This window comes from Pediculus humanus, genomic scaffold, assembly GCF_000006295.1.
Source record: "Pediculus humanus corporis 1103172108260 genomic scaffold, whole genome shotgun sequence".
NCBI lineage: Eukaryota > Metazoa > Arthropoda > Insecta > Psocodea > Pediculidae > Pediculus > Pediculus humanus.
In genome coordinates, this window is record NW_002987829.1 from 416,809 (window position 1) to 432,603 (window position 15,795).

The following is a 15,795-nucleotide window of genomic DNA, read 5'->3' on the forward strand; positions in this document are numbered from 1 at the left end:
GTCAGTCATTTATATATATAAAAGGTCTATAACCTTTCCTATAAAAATAATAATAATGATAATGATAATGATAATGATAATGATTCGAATAATTTTTTCTTCTTTCGAATATTTGTGTGAATAATAGTAATAATAATAATAATAAGGAAAAAAAAAACTTTTCGTTGGATTATTATTTTTAACGTTTTTTTTGTTTTTAAAATAAAATAACGATTCGATAATACGATAAATCGAATCTCGAATTTTAATTTTTAAGGTCGATTTGAGGTCGAGTCGAGTCCGGATGAATAAGTCTTTAAAAAAAGTAAAAGTAAGTATTTTAAAAAAAAAAAAAAAAGTTATTGAGTTCCCAGAGCCGAATCTGCACTTGCCTCATTTTTTTTTTTTTTTTTTTTTTAAAAATAACTAATAAATTATATGAAAACTTGTTTTCAACAGTCTGGTTGTTTGGTTGTTTGGTTGTTGGTTCCAGGTTTGAAACAAAATAAAGAAAAAAAGAAAATAAAAATAAAAAAAAAAAAAAAAAAAGGTGGCGGTTTTTATTCGTTTGCCAATTTTGAATAATTTCCTTCGAGGTAGAGTTTGAGAAAGTCATGCGGGTGGCCTCCCGCCGCCCCCCTCCCCCCTCCCCCTCCCCGTTATACATTTCTGCTGAAGAAGATGAAATTTTTAAATTTTAAAAACGTTTTAACGACTTTTTTTGTTAACACACACACAAAAAATGTTTTTATTATTATTATTATTTCGAGTTCGAAAACTCCAGACGAATATTATTATATTTTTCTCAACTACGACACAACCTCGCCGGCGTTTGTTGTTGTTTGGGAAACAACAACAACGACGACGACAAAAAAAGTTTTTTTTTTGACGACTTTATATTAAAAACACGCCTACAGCAGAATATACATATAAGTACACACACACACACACACTGAGTAATTAACCTAAAAGAACGAGGCAATGCCAAAGGTTCTCCTTGAACGATTATTATTATTATTATTATTATTATCATCTATCCTTCCAATGTTCGATTCATATTCAAGGTCTTTGAATCTTTTGCGCACGATCATGCACCGCTGCCACGAAATCCCCAAATTTAGTCAAAAAAAAAAAAAAAAAAAAAAGTTTAAACACCGGAGAGAATTTTCCTATTGGCCTCACACACACACACGAGTCTCTCTCTCTCTCTCTCTCTTCGTTCGTGGCCTTTAGGTTGAGTAGGTGGTTTGACCAAATGCGGACTTAATAAAAATTCTTCTGCTTTCTAATAACCATCGAAAAAAAAAAAGAAAAATTCAAAACTTTACGTTCGCGGCAGGTGGTTGACTTATCTATAATAAAGACCTGTTTTTTTTTTTTTTTCCTTTATCATTTTTCAATCTCATCGATCCCCCCCCTCGAGCTCGACTTTCCTGCCTTGACTCGCTTTGCCCCCCCCCCCCCGAACAAAAACTCACGATATTTGCAATTTTTCGACTTTTACTTTTTACTTTTCATTTCTGTTGCAAGTGTAAACTCAAAATCTTAACAATTGAAACCTTGGATGTTCCCACCGAGATGAGGAAGACAAACGGGGTGTGTGCGCGTGTGTGTGTCACAACAACAAACCGTTTTTTTTTACACAAATATATATTAATAATAACAATTGATTGATCGATTGATTGATTTCAAACTCAAAACCTTACTCACTAACTTCCCTCTTTCCCACTCCTCCCCCCCTAAAACAAAACTCCAAAGATTACCAAAAACGGATAAATGGAAAAAAGAAAAAAAAAAAGTAGGAAATGAAAATGAAAGAAAATTTTTAATTGTTTGGGCGGTCATTGCTGACATTCCGTGACATTCTCTACCCCTTTTATGGAATTGTTGCCCTAAAGGAAGGAATCGTAGTGCCATTACCCAGTTTATTAACTACCGGATGTTTATTTTTAACGGTCGTAAAACCGATTTTATTGTCTTTATTATAAAAAAAAATTCAACATAGGTAAAGAAATCGATCGATCGATCCATGGATCGATGGATCGATCTATCGATCTATCGTTCCCGCATAGAGAGAGAGAAAATCGTTATCATCATCATCATTATTGGTCTTTTAATAATAAATAAATATTAAACGTCTATTACACGTCATCTGTTATAATAATATTTGTTCGGATAGTCGTAGTAGTAGTCGGGTATGGAATTGATGGGTGCGACAATTCCGGTGTGTGATTCCATCACATAACCGGAGGCAATCATTTCAATGAAATTTTTTTTTTTTTTATTCATTCAATCCCAAAAGTTTTACTTCTTCGAAAAAAAAAAAAAAAAAAAAAAAAATTTGAACGTCGTCCAATAATTGCATTCGAAAAATCAACGACCGAGAACACACACAAACACAAACAAACACAACCGAATTCTCCCCTCCTCTTATTTGACGCCATTTTGCAAAAAAAAACTAAACTCTAATAATTCACCTCCTGGATAAATATTTGTTTTTGTTTGTTTGTTTGTTTGTCTCAGCTGGAATTGATAAAATAAAATTAACCGATAAATCAAATAATTTTAAAACAAAACCTGTTGCAAAATATTTGCTGTCAATGATATAAAAACAAATTAATCAATGATTTTTTCCTTTCCCTTCTACCCCACCCCCCCCCTCCACCCACCCTCACCGATAGATTCGTCTACCTTAATCGTGACGTGACGCCTTTGTCGTCAAATCGGTACAACCTGTGTCGGGTTTAAATGAATCAATGCCAATAACGGCCTTAATTTTTCCGTTTTGACACAATAAAAACCTGGGAGGTAATTTAAGGTAGTATAAGAAACCGGGTGGTAAATTATTAAACAAAATACAACAATATTATTATTATTATTTTAAAAATACGCTGTGGGGTAATAACTGTCACCTTTATTTACATATATTATTCCATACCGAAATGATTCTTATCATTATTATTATCTTTAAGTGAAAATTTTTTTTTTTTTTTTAAAACAAACGAATCGCTTTAGAGAAAGCCGTTGCGAAATTTTAGTTTTATTTAAATGCCAACAAGTGAATAATAAAAAAAAACTAACCCTTAGCCGTGAGGGTATGAAAAGTCGATAGATAAGTCGTATGGAGAAAATGTTGATGACGTGATTTCCGTTATTGAAAAAAAAATTTAAACCGGAAATAAAGGATTTACCTATTGGAAAAAATAAAACGACAAACGTCACGAAAAATTTTAAAATAATAATAATAATGATAAATTCCTTTTGTTCTTTTCATCGAAAAAGGAAAATTTTTTGAAAATAAATCCGACACGTCGCAGATAATTAAAAAAAAAAATCAGAGTATATAAGAGGAGTTGCCAACTGTCAAAAAATTAAAAAAAAAAAAAAAAAAAACTAGATTTTTAATTGTAAATCCAAAAATGTTATTATTATTATCGAGCACAATAACCTATCGATAAATTTTTTTTTACTATCGCGTGTGTGTGCGTGCGTGTGTGTGTGTGCGTGTGCGCGTGCGCGTGCTGCCCTAACCAAGAACGAGAAAAAAAAAATGAAAAAATTTAATGAAGAGGTTGAATTATGAGGTTCATTGACATGTTTGACGCCCACAAATCAATTTGAGCAACTCCTAAAAATAATTATCTTATTAATTACTTGCAAAACAAAAAAAAGTCAAATTAAATTAAGGTTCATTTAAATTTATTTCAATCCAACAAACACAAACAAACAAACGAAAATAAATAATAATAATAATAACGTCATTTCGTTGTGAGAGAGAGAGAGAGAGAAAATTGTATGACAATGGCGAGAATGACGACAAGTGTCAAAATTTGTTTATCAAATGAGATGTAATTGAAAATAATAATAATAATAATTGGGGATGTAAAAATGAAACAATGGTAACAATACTGCATAAAAGAGAGAGAGAGACAGAGACATAGAGAGAAAGAGAGAGAGAGAGAGAGAGAATTTTTTTTCTTCTTCTCCTGTCACCACATGTTAAATCACTCATCGTTTAAAATTAACAAAAAAAAAAAAAGTCGCATATCGAAAAAAATAATTTTTTTTTTTTTACTCAATTACATCATTTTGACAACAACAACAAAAAAAATCAATAAATCAATAATCGATCGATCGATCAATCGATAAAAACAATCATTATTGATTTCGATTAACAAAAAAAAAGAGAAAAAAAAAATTTTTTTCAGGTAAAATTTTTTTCGTGACGACACATTTTTTGCGTTTACGTAAATAATTTAAAATGAATAAAAAAAAAAATGGCAACAAGACGAAAATAAATTTTTTTTTAACGTCAAAACAAACAAATAAATTTGTCGTCTGCTAAATTATCACGTGATAATTTAACAATTTAATCTTGATTTTACATGAATATATTTTACTATTTACTAATTTTCTCTCTCTTTCTCTCTCTCTCTCTCTCTCTCGTTAGATTACCGATGACAAAACACAAAAAAATTACCAGTACCTGAACCTGAATTTTATTTACTTTAATTAATTAATTACACGAACATAACACACAAAAAAAAAATTAATTAATTAATTGTAAAAAAAAAACGAAAAAAAAATCGCACACACACGATTTCCTTGTGCTCGACCCAGATGCGAAAAAATAATAATAATAATAATTAATACAGTTACCGTAATGAATAAATGAGGGGAGGGGGCAAAAACTTATTGAGATTTTTTTATACAAGTGGGGAGCCGGTGAAATTTTTTTTTTTTAAATAAATAAATAAAACATGGCAGAATTTTTTTTTTTTATTCGCGATGACGAGATTTACAACCAACGCAAATCAAAGCAAAGCAAAAAAAAAAAAAATTCAAATATGGACGCCATAAACGAAAAAAAAAAAAAAATCCTTGAATAAAATTAACATAAAAAATAAAAATTCACTTCTCTCCATTAAATTTTTTTTTTATTTACCGTTTGAAACCTGGAAAAAGGTCGAATTTAAAAATAGTTAAATCTTGTTATTTTCAAATCCTGGAATCATTTATTCTCCAGAAATAACAAAATTTTTGGAATTTAATAAATCAACATAAAATTACTTAAAATTTTTTTTTTATTAAATTCGACCTTTAACTTATTAAATATTTGCTATACGAATTATCATCATTACGAGTCGTTTTTGCTGCCGTTAAAAAATGACTTAAAAAAAAAACAAAATTTGCAACGAAGACGACGACGATGATGATGATAATGATAAAACGACAAAAAAAAGAAAAAAAAATTATTTATTTTTCTTTTTATTACTTTTTTTTTTAATGGCGTATAAACGAAAGACAAATTTTTTTTTTTACGAAAAATTTCAAATGATAACAACCGCCATTAAAATATTGTCGTGTAAATAATATTTCGTGGCATCAAAATTAACGTGGAACGACGATAATGATAATGACAATCGTATATAAAATTTGAAAAAAAATAATAATTTGATGAAACTTAAAAATTTTCTTTTAAATTTCGTAATTTTCCCCTTCCTTCCCCTTCCTCTCCCCTATCCTCCCCACTGTCTTCCCCCTCTTTTTAAAAAAAATCCTAACTAATCTGCTTCCACGTCAATAAAATCTCTCGCGAGTTAAATATTTATTATTTTCTTATTTACTAATTACGTTCGTAATTAATTTTTTTTCCTTAAGAAACAAATCACGTGACGTAACGACATCATCATCATCATCATCATCATCATCATCATTATTCCAGTTTTAATCCAAATCAATTCACGAAATTAATTTTCCGAAACGTCTAAAATAATAATAATAATAATAATAATAATAAAAAAGAAAATTTTCTTTCTATTTTTCTTATCCCACGTTCATTATCACCACACGCCCTTTTTCTCAATTTTCTTTATTCTTATCACGACGTCATCATTCATTTTCACGTTCCAAATAAAAAAACAATAATGATAATAATAATAATGATAATAATGATAATGATAATAAAAGTTTTTCGAGGATCATTAACTTTCCATTTTAATATATATATACTCTTTCTTATTTAAAAATTTTCTTCCACTCTCTAAACTTCCGGTTTCCCCCCGTTCCTCCCTCTCTCTCTCTCTCTCTCTCTCCTTCTCCCCCACCTCCTCACCCTTCCCTACCACCCCCTTCTTACTCTCCCCACTCAAAAAAAAAAAAAGAAAATGAATCTTATTATTAACAGCAAAACGTGCCTGAAAAAAAATTTTCATTTCTCATCACAAATCAAAAAAACTCTTTTTCCCTTCCACGCACTTGTTTGTCGAAACAAACGACAAACAACGTACAAACGCAACAACTTGGAAAAAACATTTTTTTCTGCAAATTCTAAAAAAAAAAACGCAAAACAAAAAAGGTAAAAAAAAAAAAAAAAATATTCAATTTTAATACGAACTAAGGAATCGAGTTCGAAGCTGTTTCAGCAAAATATAATATTTCTTGTCATAGTATTACTCTATTACTACGATTCCATCTTTTACGAGTGTCAATATCACGAGGAGTAGTGGTAGGAGTGGTGGTGGTGGTGGTGATAGTGAGGCCATATTGCGAGGTAACCTCCTGGAATGGAGAGGACAACACAAAACAACAACAACAACAACAAAAAAAGTTTTATGTGCGAGTTATTATGACGTCATCCATAATCCCACACCTTTCTTTTTTTTTTTTTTTTGAAATAAAAACAAACAAACGACTAATCTCTCCCGTTTGTTATCGAAACAACAACCAAACTCCAGTAAAAAAAAAAAAAAAAATTTTTTTTTTTATTTAAAACTCCTGGAATTAATTACACGAAACCCCTTTTTTGTTCGTTCTGGAACGAAATCATTTCCCCAATTTTTTGGCGACAGTCGAAAAATTGCAAATAAAAAAAAACGTTTGTCGTTTGTTTCATGTTTGCCTTATCACGCAAAACAAACAAAAAAAAAAAACAAACAAAAAAAAAAAAAATTTGGCCGTGGATTTACATTTCTTTTCTCTTATCAATTAATTATTTGTCTCTGACATCGTTTTTGAACTCGTTTGTTTGTTTGTTTGTATTTACGCGTTTATTATTATTATTATTATTATTATTATTATTACTTTTTTATAATATTTAAAAAAAAAACGAATTTTATCATTTGTTTGCGTGAATGTGCGATAATTATTTCTTAAGAATAAATAAATTATAACGTAAATGCAAAAAAAAAACCGTTACGACTATTACGACTACTTGTCGTCGAACGATTCGTTCTCGAACGTTCGAATTCAAATTTTCAAATTATGATGGTGATGATCACATCACGCGAGGAATCACGATACGTTTTTTTATCATTATCATTATTATTACTTTAATTAGATTAATAATATAATAAAAATTATAATTTACCTTTTTTTTATTTATAAAATTAATTATAATTTGTCCTTTTGAAATGATTTATTAATTTCCAATATGGAGAATAGAACGACAGTTGCAAACACCAAATATCAATGATACTCTTTTTAACGTATAATAAACCAATCGAACATTTAATTTTTTACATTATTATTATTATTAATTAATTATTATTTAATAAATATTACGAAACACACGAGAAACAATGTCGTCGGAGCCGCGTTAAAAATTTAAATAAAAATTTTTTAATTTTGTATTAAAAAAAAAAAAAAATCCCGATGGTACCGATACTTAACGAGACGTGCACTTGAATGAAGTAATATCACACCAACGCGCGCAAATATTTCCAGAAATTTGTTTTTCTCATTTTTTTTTTTTTTAAATGATTTATATTCACGACGAATGAACTTTTTTTTTTTACTCATGCTCATTTTATTTATGTCACACGTTGTTCATTCGTTGTGAAATATGTTTTTTATATAAAACTAAAAATCGTCTCTGATTGGTCGGCCGTCGGTAAGTACGAAACGCATAAAAAAACCGTTGTCGATTATGTCTTCCTTTTTTTTTTGTACCTTCGTTATTTTTTTATCTACCATCCATTGCAAATTTTAATTTTTTATTTCTCGTTCTAGACGATATCAGACTAAATATATATATATATTTAGTTTGGCGCCGCTATAATCCCCCGTTGTAAAGATATCGATTATTATAAAATTGTGAAAATCGAAATTAAAAAAAAAAAAAAAATGTCAACACCTATTAAAAAAATAATTAGTGAAATTTTTTTCTTATCGATATTTTAAATTGTATATTATTATTATTATTACTGATAAGAATTAATTTTTTAAATAAGATTAATTATGAAATTATTATTTTGATTTATAAATTAATTTACGAATAATCCTACAAAAATGAATTTAATTTTTTTTTTTTTTTGCGTTTCGCGACATCTATTGATTATTTTTTAACTAAATAAAATTTCTTTAAAACAGTTATTTTTAGTTTTTAAATTACATACCTTTGCTACCATCTATTATCATTTTTAATAACTTTCGGTAAAACCGTATTTTAAATGCACAAAATATTATTACTTAATCATTTATAATTAAAAAACAAAACAAACACCATAATTATTAATTTATACCGCCATTTAAATAAATTATTCGTTGTCTCTTCCATTCGTGTTTTCTATTAGTTCAAAAATCTACCGCAAGACTGCAGGATTTAAACAACGACATCTCTCGGTGAATTTCCTAACTAAAACAACGACATCTATTGATGAATTTACGAACTAAACGATTTAAAAACATTAAAGTTTGTTATGATAACATGTTATCATTGTAATATTGAACTGTTTATTGTTTTGTTTTTGACTGAAACGAATGTTTGAAACAATCGATTAAAATCGATATTTCGATCGAATAAAATCCTATTTCTTATGTAAAAATATTAAAATATAAATAAAAAACATATTAAAATTAATAATAATAATAATTTTTTTAAAAATCAAAATCAATCCGTAAATAAATGTTAAATTAATCGAACTATAATCAATCGATCGCTTTTCCTGTCATCGCTTCGTGTAATATTTAATATATATTTCAATGAGCCTTTCATTCTCATAATTTATTAAATAAAAAAAACATAACCGGAAACGCGTTTTCTTCTTCTATGAACTTCCATTTCTTCCTCTCTCTCTCTCTCTCCACCTTTTTCAACTCCATTATAAACTTAAAAGTTAAATTAACAATAATTTCCCTTTTGTTTTTTTTCATTTTTTTTTAAAAACTTTATTTAACACAGATTACATATTAGAAAAAAAAAATTACAATTACAATTAAAACTTTTCAATACAATTTAAAAAAAAAAAAAAAAAACTTAAATAAATTAAAAAAAAAAATATTTAAAATAAAATGCAAATAAAGTTATTAATTAATAATAGTAATAATGATTTTCAATTTATATATAAAAAAAAATTTAATAATTATGACGATAATAACAATAATAATAATAATAATAATAATCTAAAATAATTACGTGTATGATGATCTAAAACTAAAAAATTTCATTTTTTTTGTAAATTTTTAGTGTCCGTTGTAGTTTCCGATTCCGAAAAAATTATTAAAAAAAAAATCATTATTATCTCCTTTTATCATTATTATTATTAATTATAATTATCGATTTATGAATTTTCATAGTATTAATCCCCTCCCCTCCCCTCAAAAAAAAAGAAACCAAAAAAAAAAACCAAAAATTTTTTAGTCAGGTGGGACAAACAGACACCAAAAATAAATAAATTTTTTTTTTTTTTTTTCTGTTTTTTCTTCTTCTTCTCCTCCTTCTTCTTTTTTCCTACAGGAATCCCCGAATACAATAAAAAAAAAAAAAAGAATAAATAATTCAAAAAAGACAAAAAAAAAAAAAAAAAGAAAAAAATTAAAATTAAAATAAAATAAAATTGAAAACAAAAAAAAAAAAAAAAAAAAAAGAAAAAAAAAATTAATCAATAAACTTGTATATATATAAAAAAAAAAAAAAAAAAAAAAGAGAAAAATTTCGCCGTGATTGTTGTTCCTGTCGCGATTTTCCCCACACTTTTCCTTTTTCTTTTTACCACAATCCCGAAGAATAACCGCCTGGAGGAATGCGAGTTCTTGTCGGTGCTGGATTTGCACTTCGATTATCCTGAGTGTCGTAACCCTCTCCGGTCACGGGATTCCCATCTGAAAAATACATCAGAATCAGTATCGAGTTTTCCATCGATCGATCGATCGATCGATCGATTGATCGATTGATCGACTAACACTTATTGAGAATAAACAATGAATGGTAAAACCAAAGGCTACGGGCATGAGATATGGAAAAAGAAACCGGAAAAGGAAATAAATAAGAAGAAGAAGCCAACGTATGAAACCTTTCCCGCTACAAATTACACAAAACCAAAAACAAAAAAAACTAAAATGGCGACCAAAACTACAAAAATATTACGATCGATGACGATGATGATGACGACAATTATGACGTCAGAAACTTTTTTACCTCTTTGTCGATGAACTCTTATGGCGTAATGTTCGGCAGTTTGACAACCTTCTCCGGTAAGAGGATTCCCGTCTGAAAATGTTCATTAAAAAAAAAACATTCATTAAAATCTTATAAAATTAATTATATCTTATTAACGTGTGCTAGAGAGAGAGAGAGAGAGAGAGAGACAAAAAATTTTTTTTAATTCCTCGAGTTAATTATGTTTACGAAAAAAAAAAAAAAAATGTCGTTAACACCCCAGTTCATTGACGACGGCCATGTTCAATCAACTCTCGCAACTCGAATGACGTCACTCATTCCATAGAGTAAGAAACCCCAAAACAAAAACAAAACTTTTTCTCAAAAAGCTACGAGATTTCTCACGATTGTCTAAGGACAAATATATATAGTCTGCTTCCACTTTAAAAACGAAACAAAATCTTGAGAGAGAGAGAGAGAGAGAGATAACGAGGCGATTCTAATGCGATTCTTTCCCCCCGATTGATTATCGCGTTTAAGAGAAGCAGAAGACAGGATTAACAAATCAAATCATTTTTTCATAACCTCGGGAATTTATAATAATAACGGGAAAATATTTGATGGATAGAAACCGATTAAATGCTGCCACGATCGTTTAGAGACCAAAAAAAAAAAAAAAAAAAAAATCTTTCCATCATTTTTTTCTCTTCTTTTTCCCACAAGAAAGACAACTTTTAAGATGATGGCCACGACCACACACACGCAAACAACTATTTCTTCTTCTTCTTCTTTCTCTTCTTCTGCTTCTTCTTCTTTCTCTTCTTCTTCTTCTTCTTCTCCTTAACATTAAATTTATAATTATTTAAAAAAAAATAAAAATTTCTCTCTCTCTCTCTCCACCTCACCCCTCCCCCATCCTCCCGTCATCTTCTTCTTCATTGTCTGCTTCTGCATCCTTTCTCTTTTCTACTTCCACGCTATATTTTATCAAATCCTCAAAACCACCTCGAGCTGTCGATTTTTAAAATCTGGATTATGTCCGTCCGACGTTGTTTAAAGTTTTAAAAAAAAAAAATAGAAAAACTTAAGTTCGACATTTTTGATTTTTTGTGGGGGGGGGAAACCAAACTTACTCCTCTGACGTTTTTGTATTTGAGCTGACAAGCTTCTTATCTCGGCGGATATATCGGCCGAAGGAATGGATATGGTTTCGAGGACTGCGCTACTTTTATCCAAGGAAGGAACGGATGGATTTTCTGTAATATTTTCGATTATATTATTTCCGGTAACGTTTTCCCCGGCAACGTTTACCGCGGTGATATTATTACCGCTTTTTCCGTTCAAAACTTCCGTTCCGTTAATGACCGAACCGTTAGAAGCCGTGACCGTGGATTCAGCTGGTGACACTCTCGGTTTTTCCAAATCTTCGGCGCTCGCAAAGAGACTGCTAGTTCCACCGCCTGGAGGTTTCAATACTCTGGAAAAAATAGAGAAAAAAAAAATTTTTTTATTTTTAATGATGTTGATGATTAAGACGTAAAAGTAATTTTTTTGCCTTTAAAAGAAACACTTTCAAATCGTGACGTAGCGCGGGGGGCAGGGGGGGAGGAAGAAGAGAAAAAAAAAAAAAAACAAAAAACTTGCCTGTGGTGACTTGGAGTACCAATAAAATCGGCACCAAATATGTCATGACACTCACCGCCACGAGGTTTCATTATCCTGGAACCCGATTTTTTTTTTTTTTCACATGAATAACATAAAATAACAGAGGGGAGGTAGGGGTGGGGAGAAAGCGGAAAAAAAAAGGCAACAAAACGAATTTCTCGCGGATAAATTTTAATTTTTCAAATTCGTTTTGTTGCCACGACGTGTTTCATTTACAATCATCTAAATTATTATTATTATTACCCCAACCAACGTTAACCCTTTTCTTAATTAAAAATCCTAAACGTTTTCTCTGGGGAGGGGAAGGGGGGGAACCACATCGTCATCGAAATTTGACTTTTTAAACAAAGGAAAAAAAAAAATTTACAACCTTGGTGGCACAACTCATGCGTGTACTTTTAAGGGCAAACCACCTCACCGCCTTTTATTTATTTACTTACTCTATGAAATATAAAAAAAAAAAAAAAAAATTTACGTTTATGGCATCGGACAACTACGCACAACATTCGCTCTACATACAAAAATACCCACGCACGCACACACGCACGCACGTACAAAAATTAATTAATTTAACGACCGTGAAGAATAAATTTACGCAGGAATGAACGACCATTGGCACGTAAGTTCTGCAAACAAAAAAAACACGCGCACGTACACACACGCGTAAAAAACATCATTCACGTAAGTGTATTTTCCGGCTCTATTTCGGGAACCCGAATTTTTTAAAAAAGGTTCAAAAATTTCCTTCTGACCTTTCGACCTCATCGAAAACGACCTTACCCTCATTCGAAATGGAACGACGTTCCAGACTAGATGAAATGAATTTAAATCCGTTTAACCTTTCTCTCATCATCCAACCGCCATCTTTCCGAACCGGATTTTTAAAAATTGACCCCTCACGACTCCAAATAATCGATACAGATTAATAACATAGAGAAGAAGGAGGAGAGGGGGAAGGGAGAAAGGAAAATGCCAAACACGAGCCCGTAAGAAATTTAATAAAGGCTACTTTCAAGTTTGGTTCCAAATAGAAAGTTTACAAAAAACCAACCCCCTTTCGTGCCTTTACAACACCACGAAATAATGATAATAATTTCGAATAACGGAATAGGTACCAAAAAAAAAAAAAAAAAAAAAGTAGGTTCATCATGAAAGTAGTCGCGCATTTTCAAAAAAAAAAAAAGAATCAAGATAGACAAAATAAAAAAAATATAAAAATGTCGAATCCCCGTTTGTTTATTTTTCCCCGCCTCCCCCCCTCTCTCTCTCTCTCTTCAAATCTCCTTTCCAACGTAAAGAAAATGTCATAATTTAACTTCGCGACAGGTGATAATGGAGAAGGAGGAGAAGGAGGGAGGAGGACGAGTTTTTCTCTCTTTCTCCACCCCTCCCCCCTCCCCGTCGTGTTCGCGAAGCCTCAGAGAAATTTTATCGAGTTGTTTGGCCAGAAAATTAATTTCAGAAAAATTCTTTCGAAAGGTGAAAGGTGGAAATAGAAAAATGAATGAAATGGCGAAATGTTTATTCGAAACGAAACGTCGTGGATTTAGACTAAGGCGAAATAAAGAAATAAACAATCGATAATAATAATAATAATAATAATTCATTCGATGCCACCGACGTTTTCCCCTTAATTGTACACCCTTCCGGTTTTTTTTCTTCTCCTCCTCCTCCTCTTCACATCTCATTCATCCACACGAGAATTGAACTTTGACACTGACAAATTATACCTGAAAATATCTGAATAATACCTGAAAATATCGCGTACGGAAAAAAATCGAGAATAAAACAAACGCGCACAATCAAATTTCAATTTCCACGTCGATTTACCCGAAATTTAGTAATAAACGAGAGAGAGAGAGAGAGAGAGAGATAAAATTTAAAAACCATCAGGAAACACGGCGGGAAAGGAGGAAGGAAATAGAAAAACCGTTCGTTTCGTACCTTAAACTTAACTTTTTCCGAACCTGATTCGCGGATCGTTCTTAAACTCCGACTGAAATCTTTACAAAAAATAAAATCCTTATTTAAATTTTTTTCGAATTAAATAATCGACATGCATGCAAAAAAAAAATCGTGGCACGATGACGATGACGATAATGATAATAATAATAATAATAATAAAAACGAGAAATCAAATAAGGCAAAACGCGAGCGTTCACGATTGGCTCACACGACGGCGCGGTTAATAATAATTAAATTTCGAAAAACCCACGTGCGTTTCGCATATATGGAAAAAACAACTTTTACGATTGATTTTCATCAATATCAATAATAATAATGATGATGATGATGATGATGATGATGATGATAATAATAATGATAATGATGATAATGATGATGTTAAAAAAAATAATTTTTTCTTTCATCGTTTATAATCGAATAAAAAATATTGTAAATTTTTAAATTGAGACTTTTACCGCCTTGTTTACAAACATGGTAATTCAATCGAATCGAGAATTTTGAATCCACCGAGAGACGCCGTTCGAACGCGACGTTCTCCAAACAAGGGGAGAAAAAGACAGATAGAGAGATAGAGAGAGAGAGATAGAGAGAGAAAGAGAGGGAGAGAGAGAGAAAACGCTTTCGTCAAAACCCCGTAAAAAAATTAATGAGTCAAATTTTAAAGGGCTCGATCGGGGGCAATCGGAGCAAATCCATTAGAAAAATGATTTCCCTCTTTTCTCTCCCTCTCCCCCCTTTCGCAACAAAACTTACATAAAAATACACAAAAATCATCATTATCATTGTAATTTTAATTTTATTCCGACGGTTATAAAAATAAATTTATTAAAAAAAAAAAAAAAAAAAACTCACGGAGAAAGTAAAAGAACTTGAAATTGTTTTTTTTTTCAATTACGAGACGTTTATTGAAATTTAAAATTTATTTCCTCGTATTTGACCGGAAGGCAACGACCATAAAAATGGCGACCGATTGAACCCGAACCCCACAATGAAATTCGTGGTAAAACAATCGAACTGGATTCATATTGTCCGTCGGGTACCCGACACGACCCGATTGATTAACCGAATTACCGCCCCGGTTAATTATGTCTAATAAAAAAAAAAAAAAAATTGATTTATCGTGGCGAGACCGACGTCACACACCCATACAAGAGAGAGAGAGAGAGAGAGAGAGACGTCACGCTACTCATCACTCTCGTGATAAAACGTACATCATCTTATCATATAGTAATACATTCAATTCCATACCCGCCTCCCTGTCTACCTACCCGCCTCCCTACCTGCCCCCCTGCTTTTTCATTCTTTTTTTAATGCCAGGAAACAAATCAATGGTGGGTGGGTGGTATGTCGTCGTCGTCGTTCGTGATTATAAATGAATATTTAAAAAAAAAAAAAAAAAAAAAAATACGTTAAAAATAAAATAGAAAACAATCGGAAATTCGTAAAAAAAAAAAATTCTTTCTTTCTTTCATTTTGTTGTTGTTGTTGTTGTTTGTTATCGATTTTCATACAACAATAAAACCGAACGAATTTAAAATTCAAAAACAAAAAAAAAGACAGAAATTTAAGGAGTTGCACACGCATTTGTACACGTAGTTTCCATTTTTTTTTTTTTTTTTTTTTTTTTTTTTTTTTTTTGGTTACACCCAATCCGATGCGGTACACATACGTACACCGAGATAATCCTTTACCGTCTTTATCCCCCGAACGAATATAAAACCGAAAAAAAAAGAATAATAATAATAATGATAATCCCGGGATTCGAAAAGTAGGCCGTGAAAGGTCAAAATAAAAAAAAAATGGACATA

General features: G+C 30.6%; 2 protein-coding genes across 2 annotated transcripts; both read right to left on the minus strand.

Moving 5' to 3' along the window:
* Positions 1-9,967: 9,967 nt before the first annotated feature.
* On the minus strand, positions 9,968-10,209 carry Phum_PHUM491820 (uncharacterized protein; the record flags this gene model as incomplete). The annotated part of the gene is made up of 2 exons (XM_002430566.1): positions 9,968-10,080; positions 10,164-10,209. 2 exons carry the CDS (start codon positions 10,207-10,209, stop codon positions 9,968-9,970), a joined length of 159 nt encoding a protein of 52 aa, XP_002430611.1.
* A 1,049-nt stretch (positions 10,210-11,258) lies between these two features.
* On the minus strand, positions 11,259-12,047 carry Phum_PHUM491830 (uncharacterized protein; the record flags this gene model as incomplete). Its single annotated transcript, XM_002430567.1, has 3 exons — positions 11,259-11,368; positions 11,491-11,834; positions 11,998-12,047. 3 exons carry the CDS (start codon positions 12,045-12,047, stop codon positions 11,259-11,261), a joined length of 504 nt encoding a protein of 167 aa, XP_002430612.1.
* Positions 12,048-15,795: the final 3,748 nt, after the last annotated feature.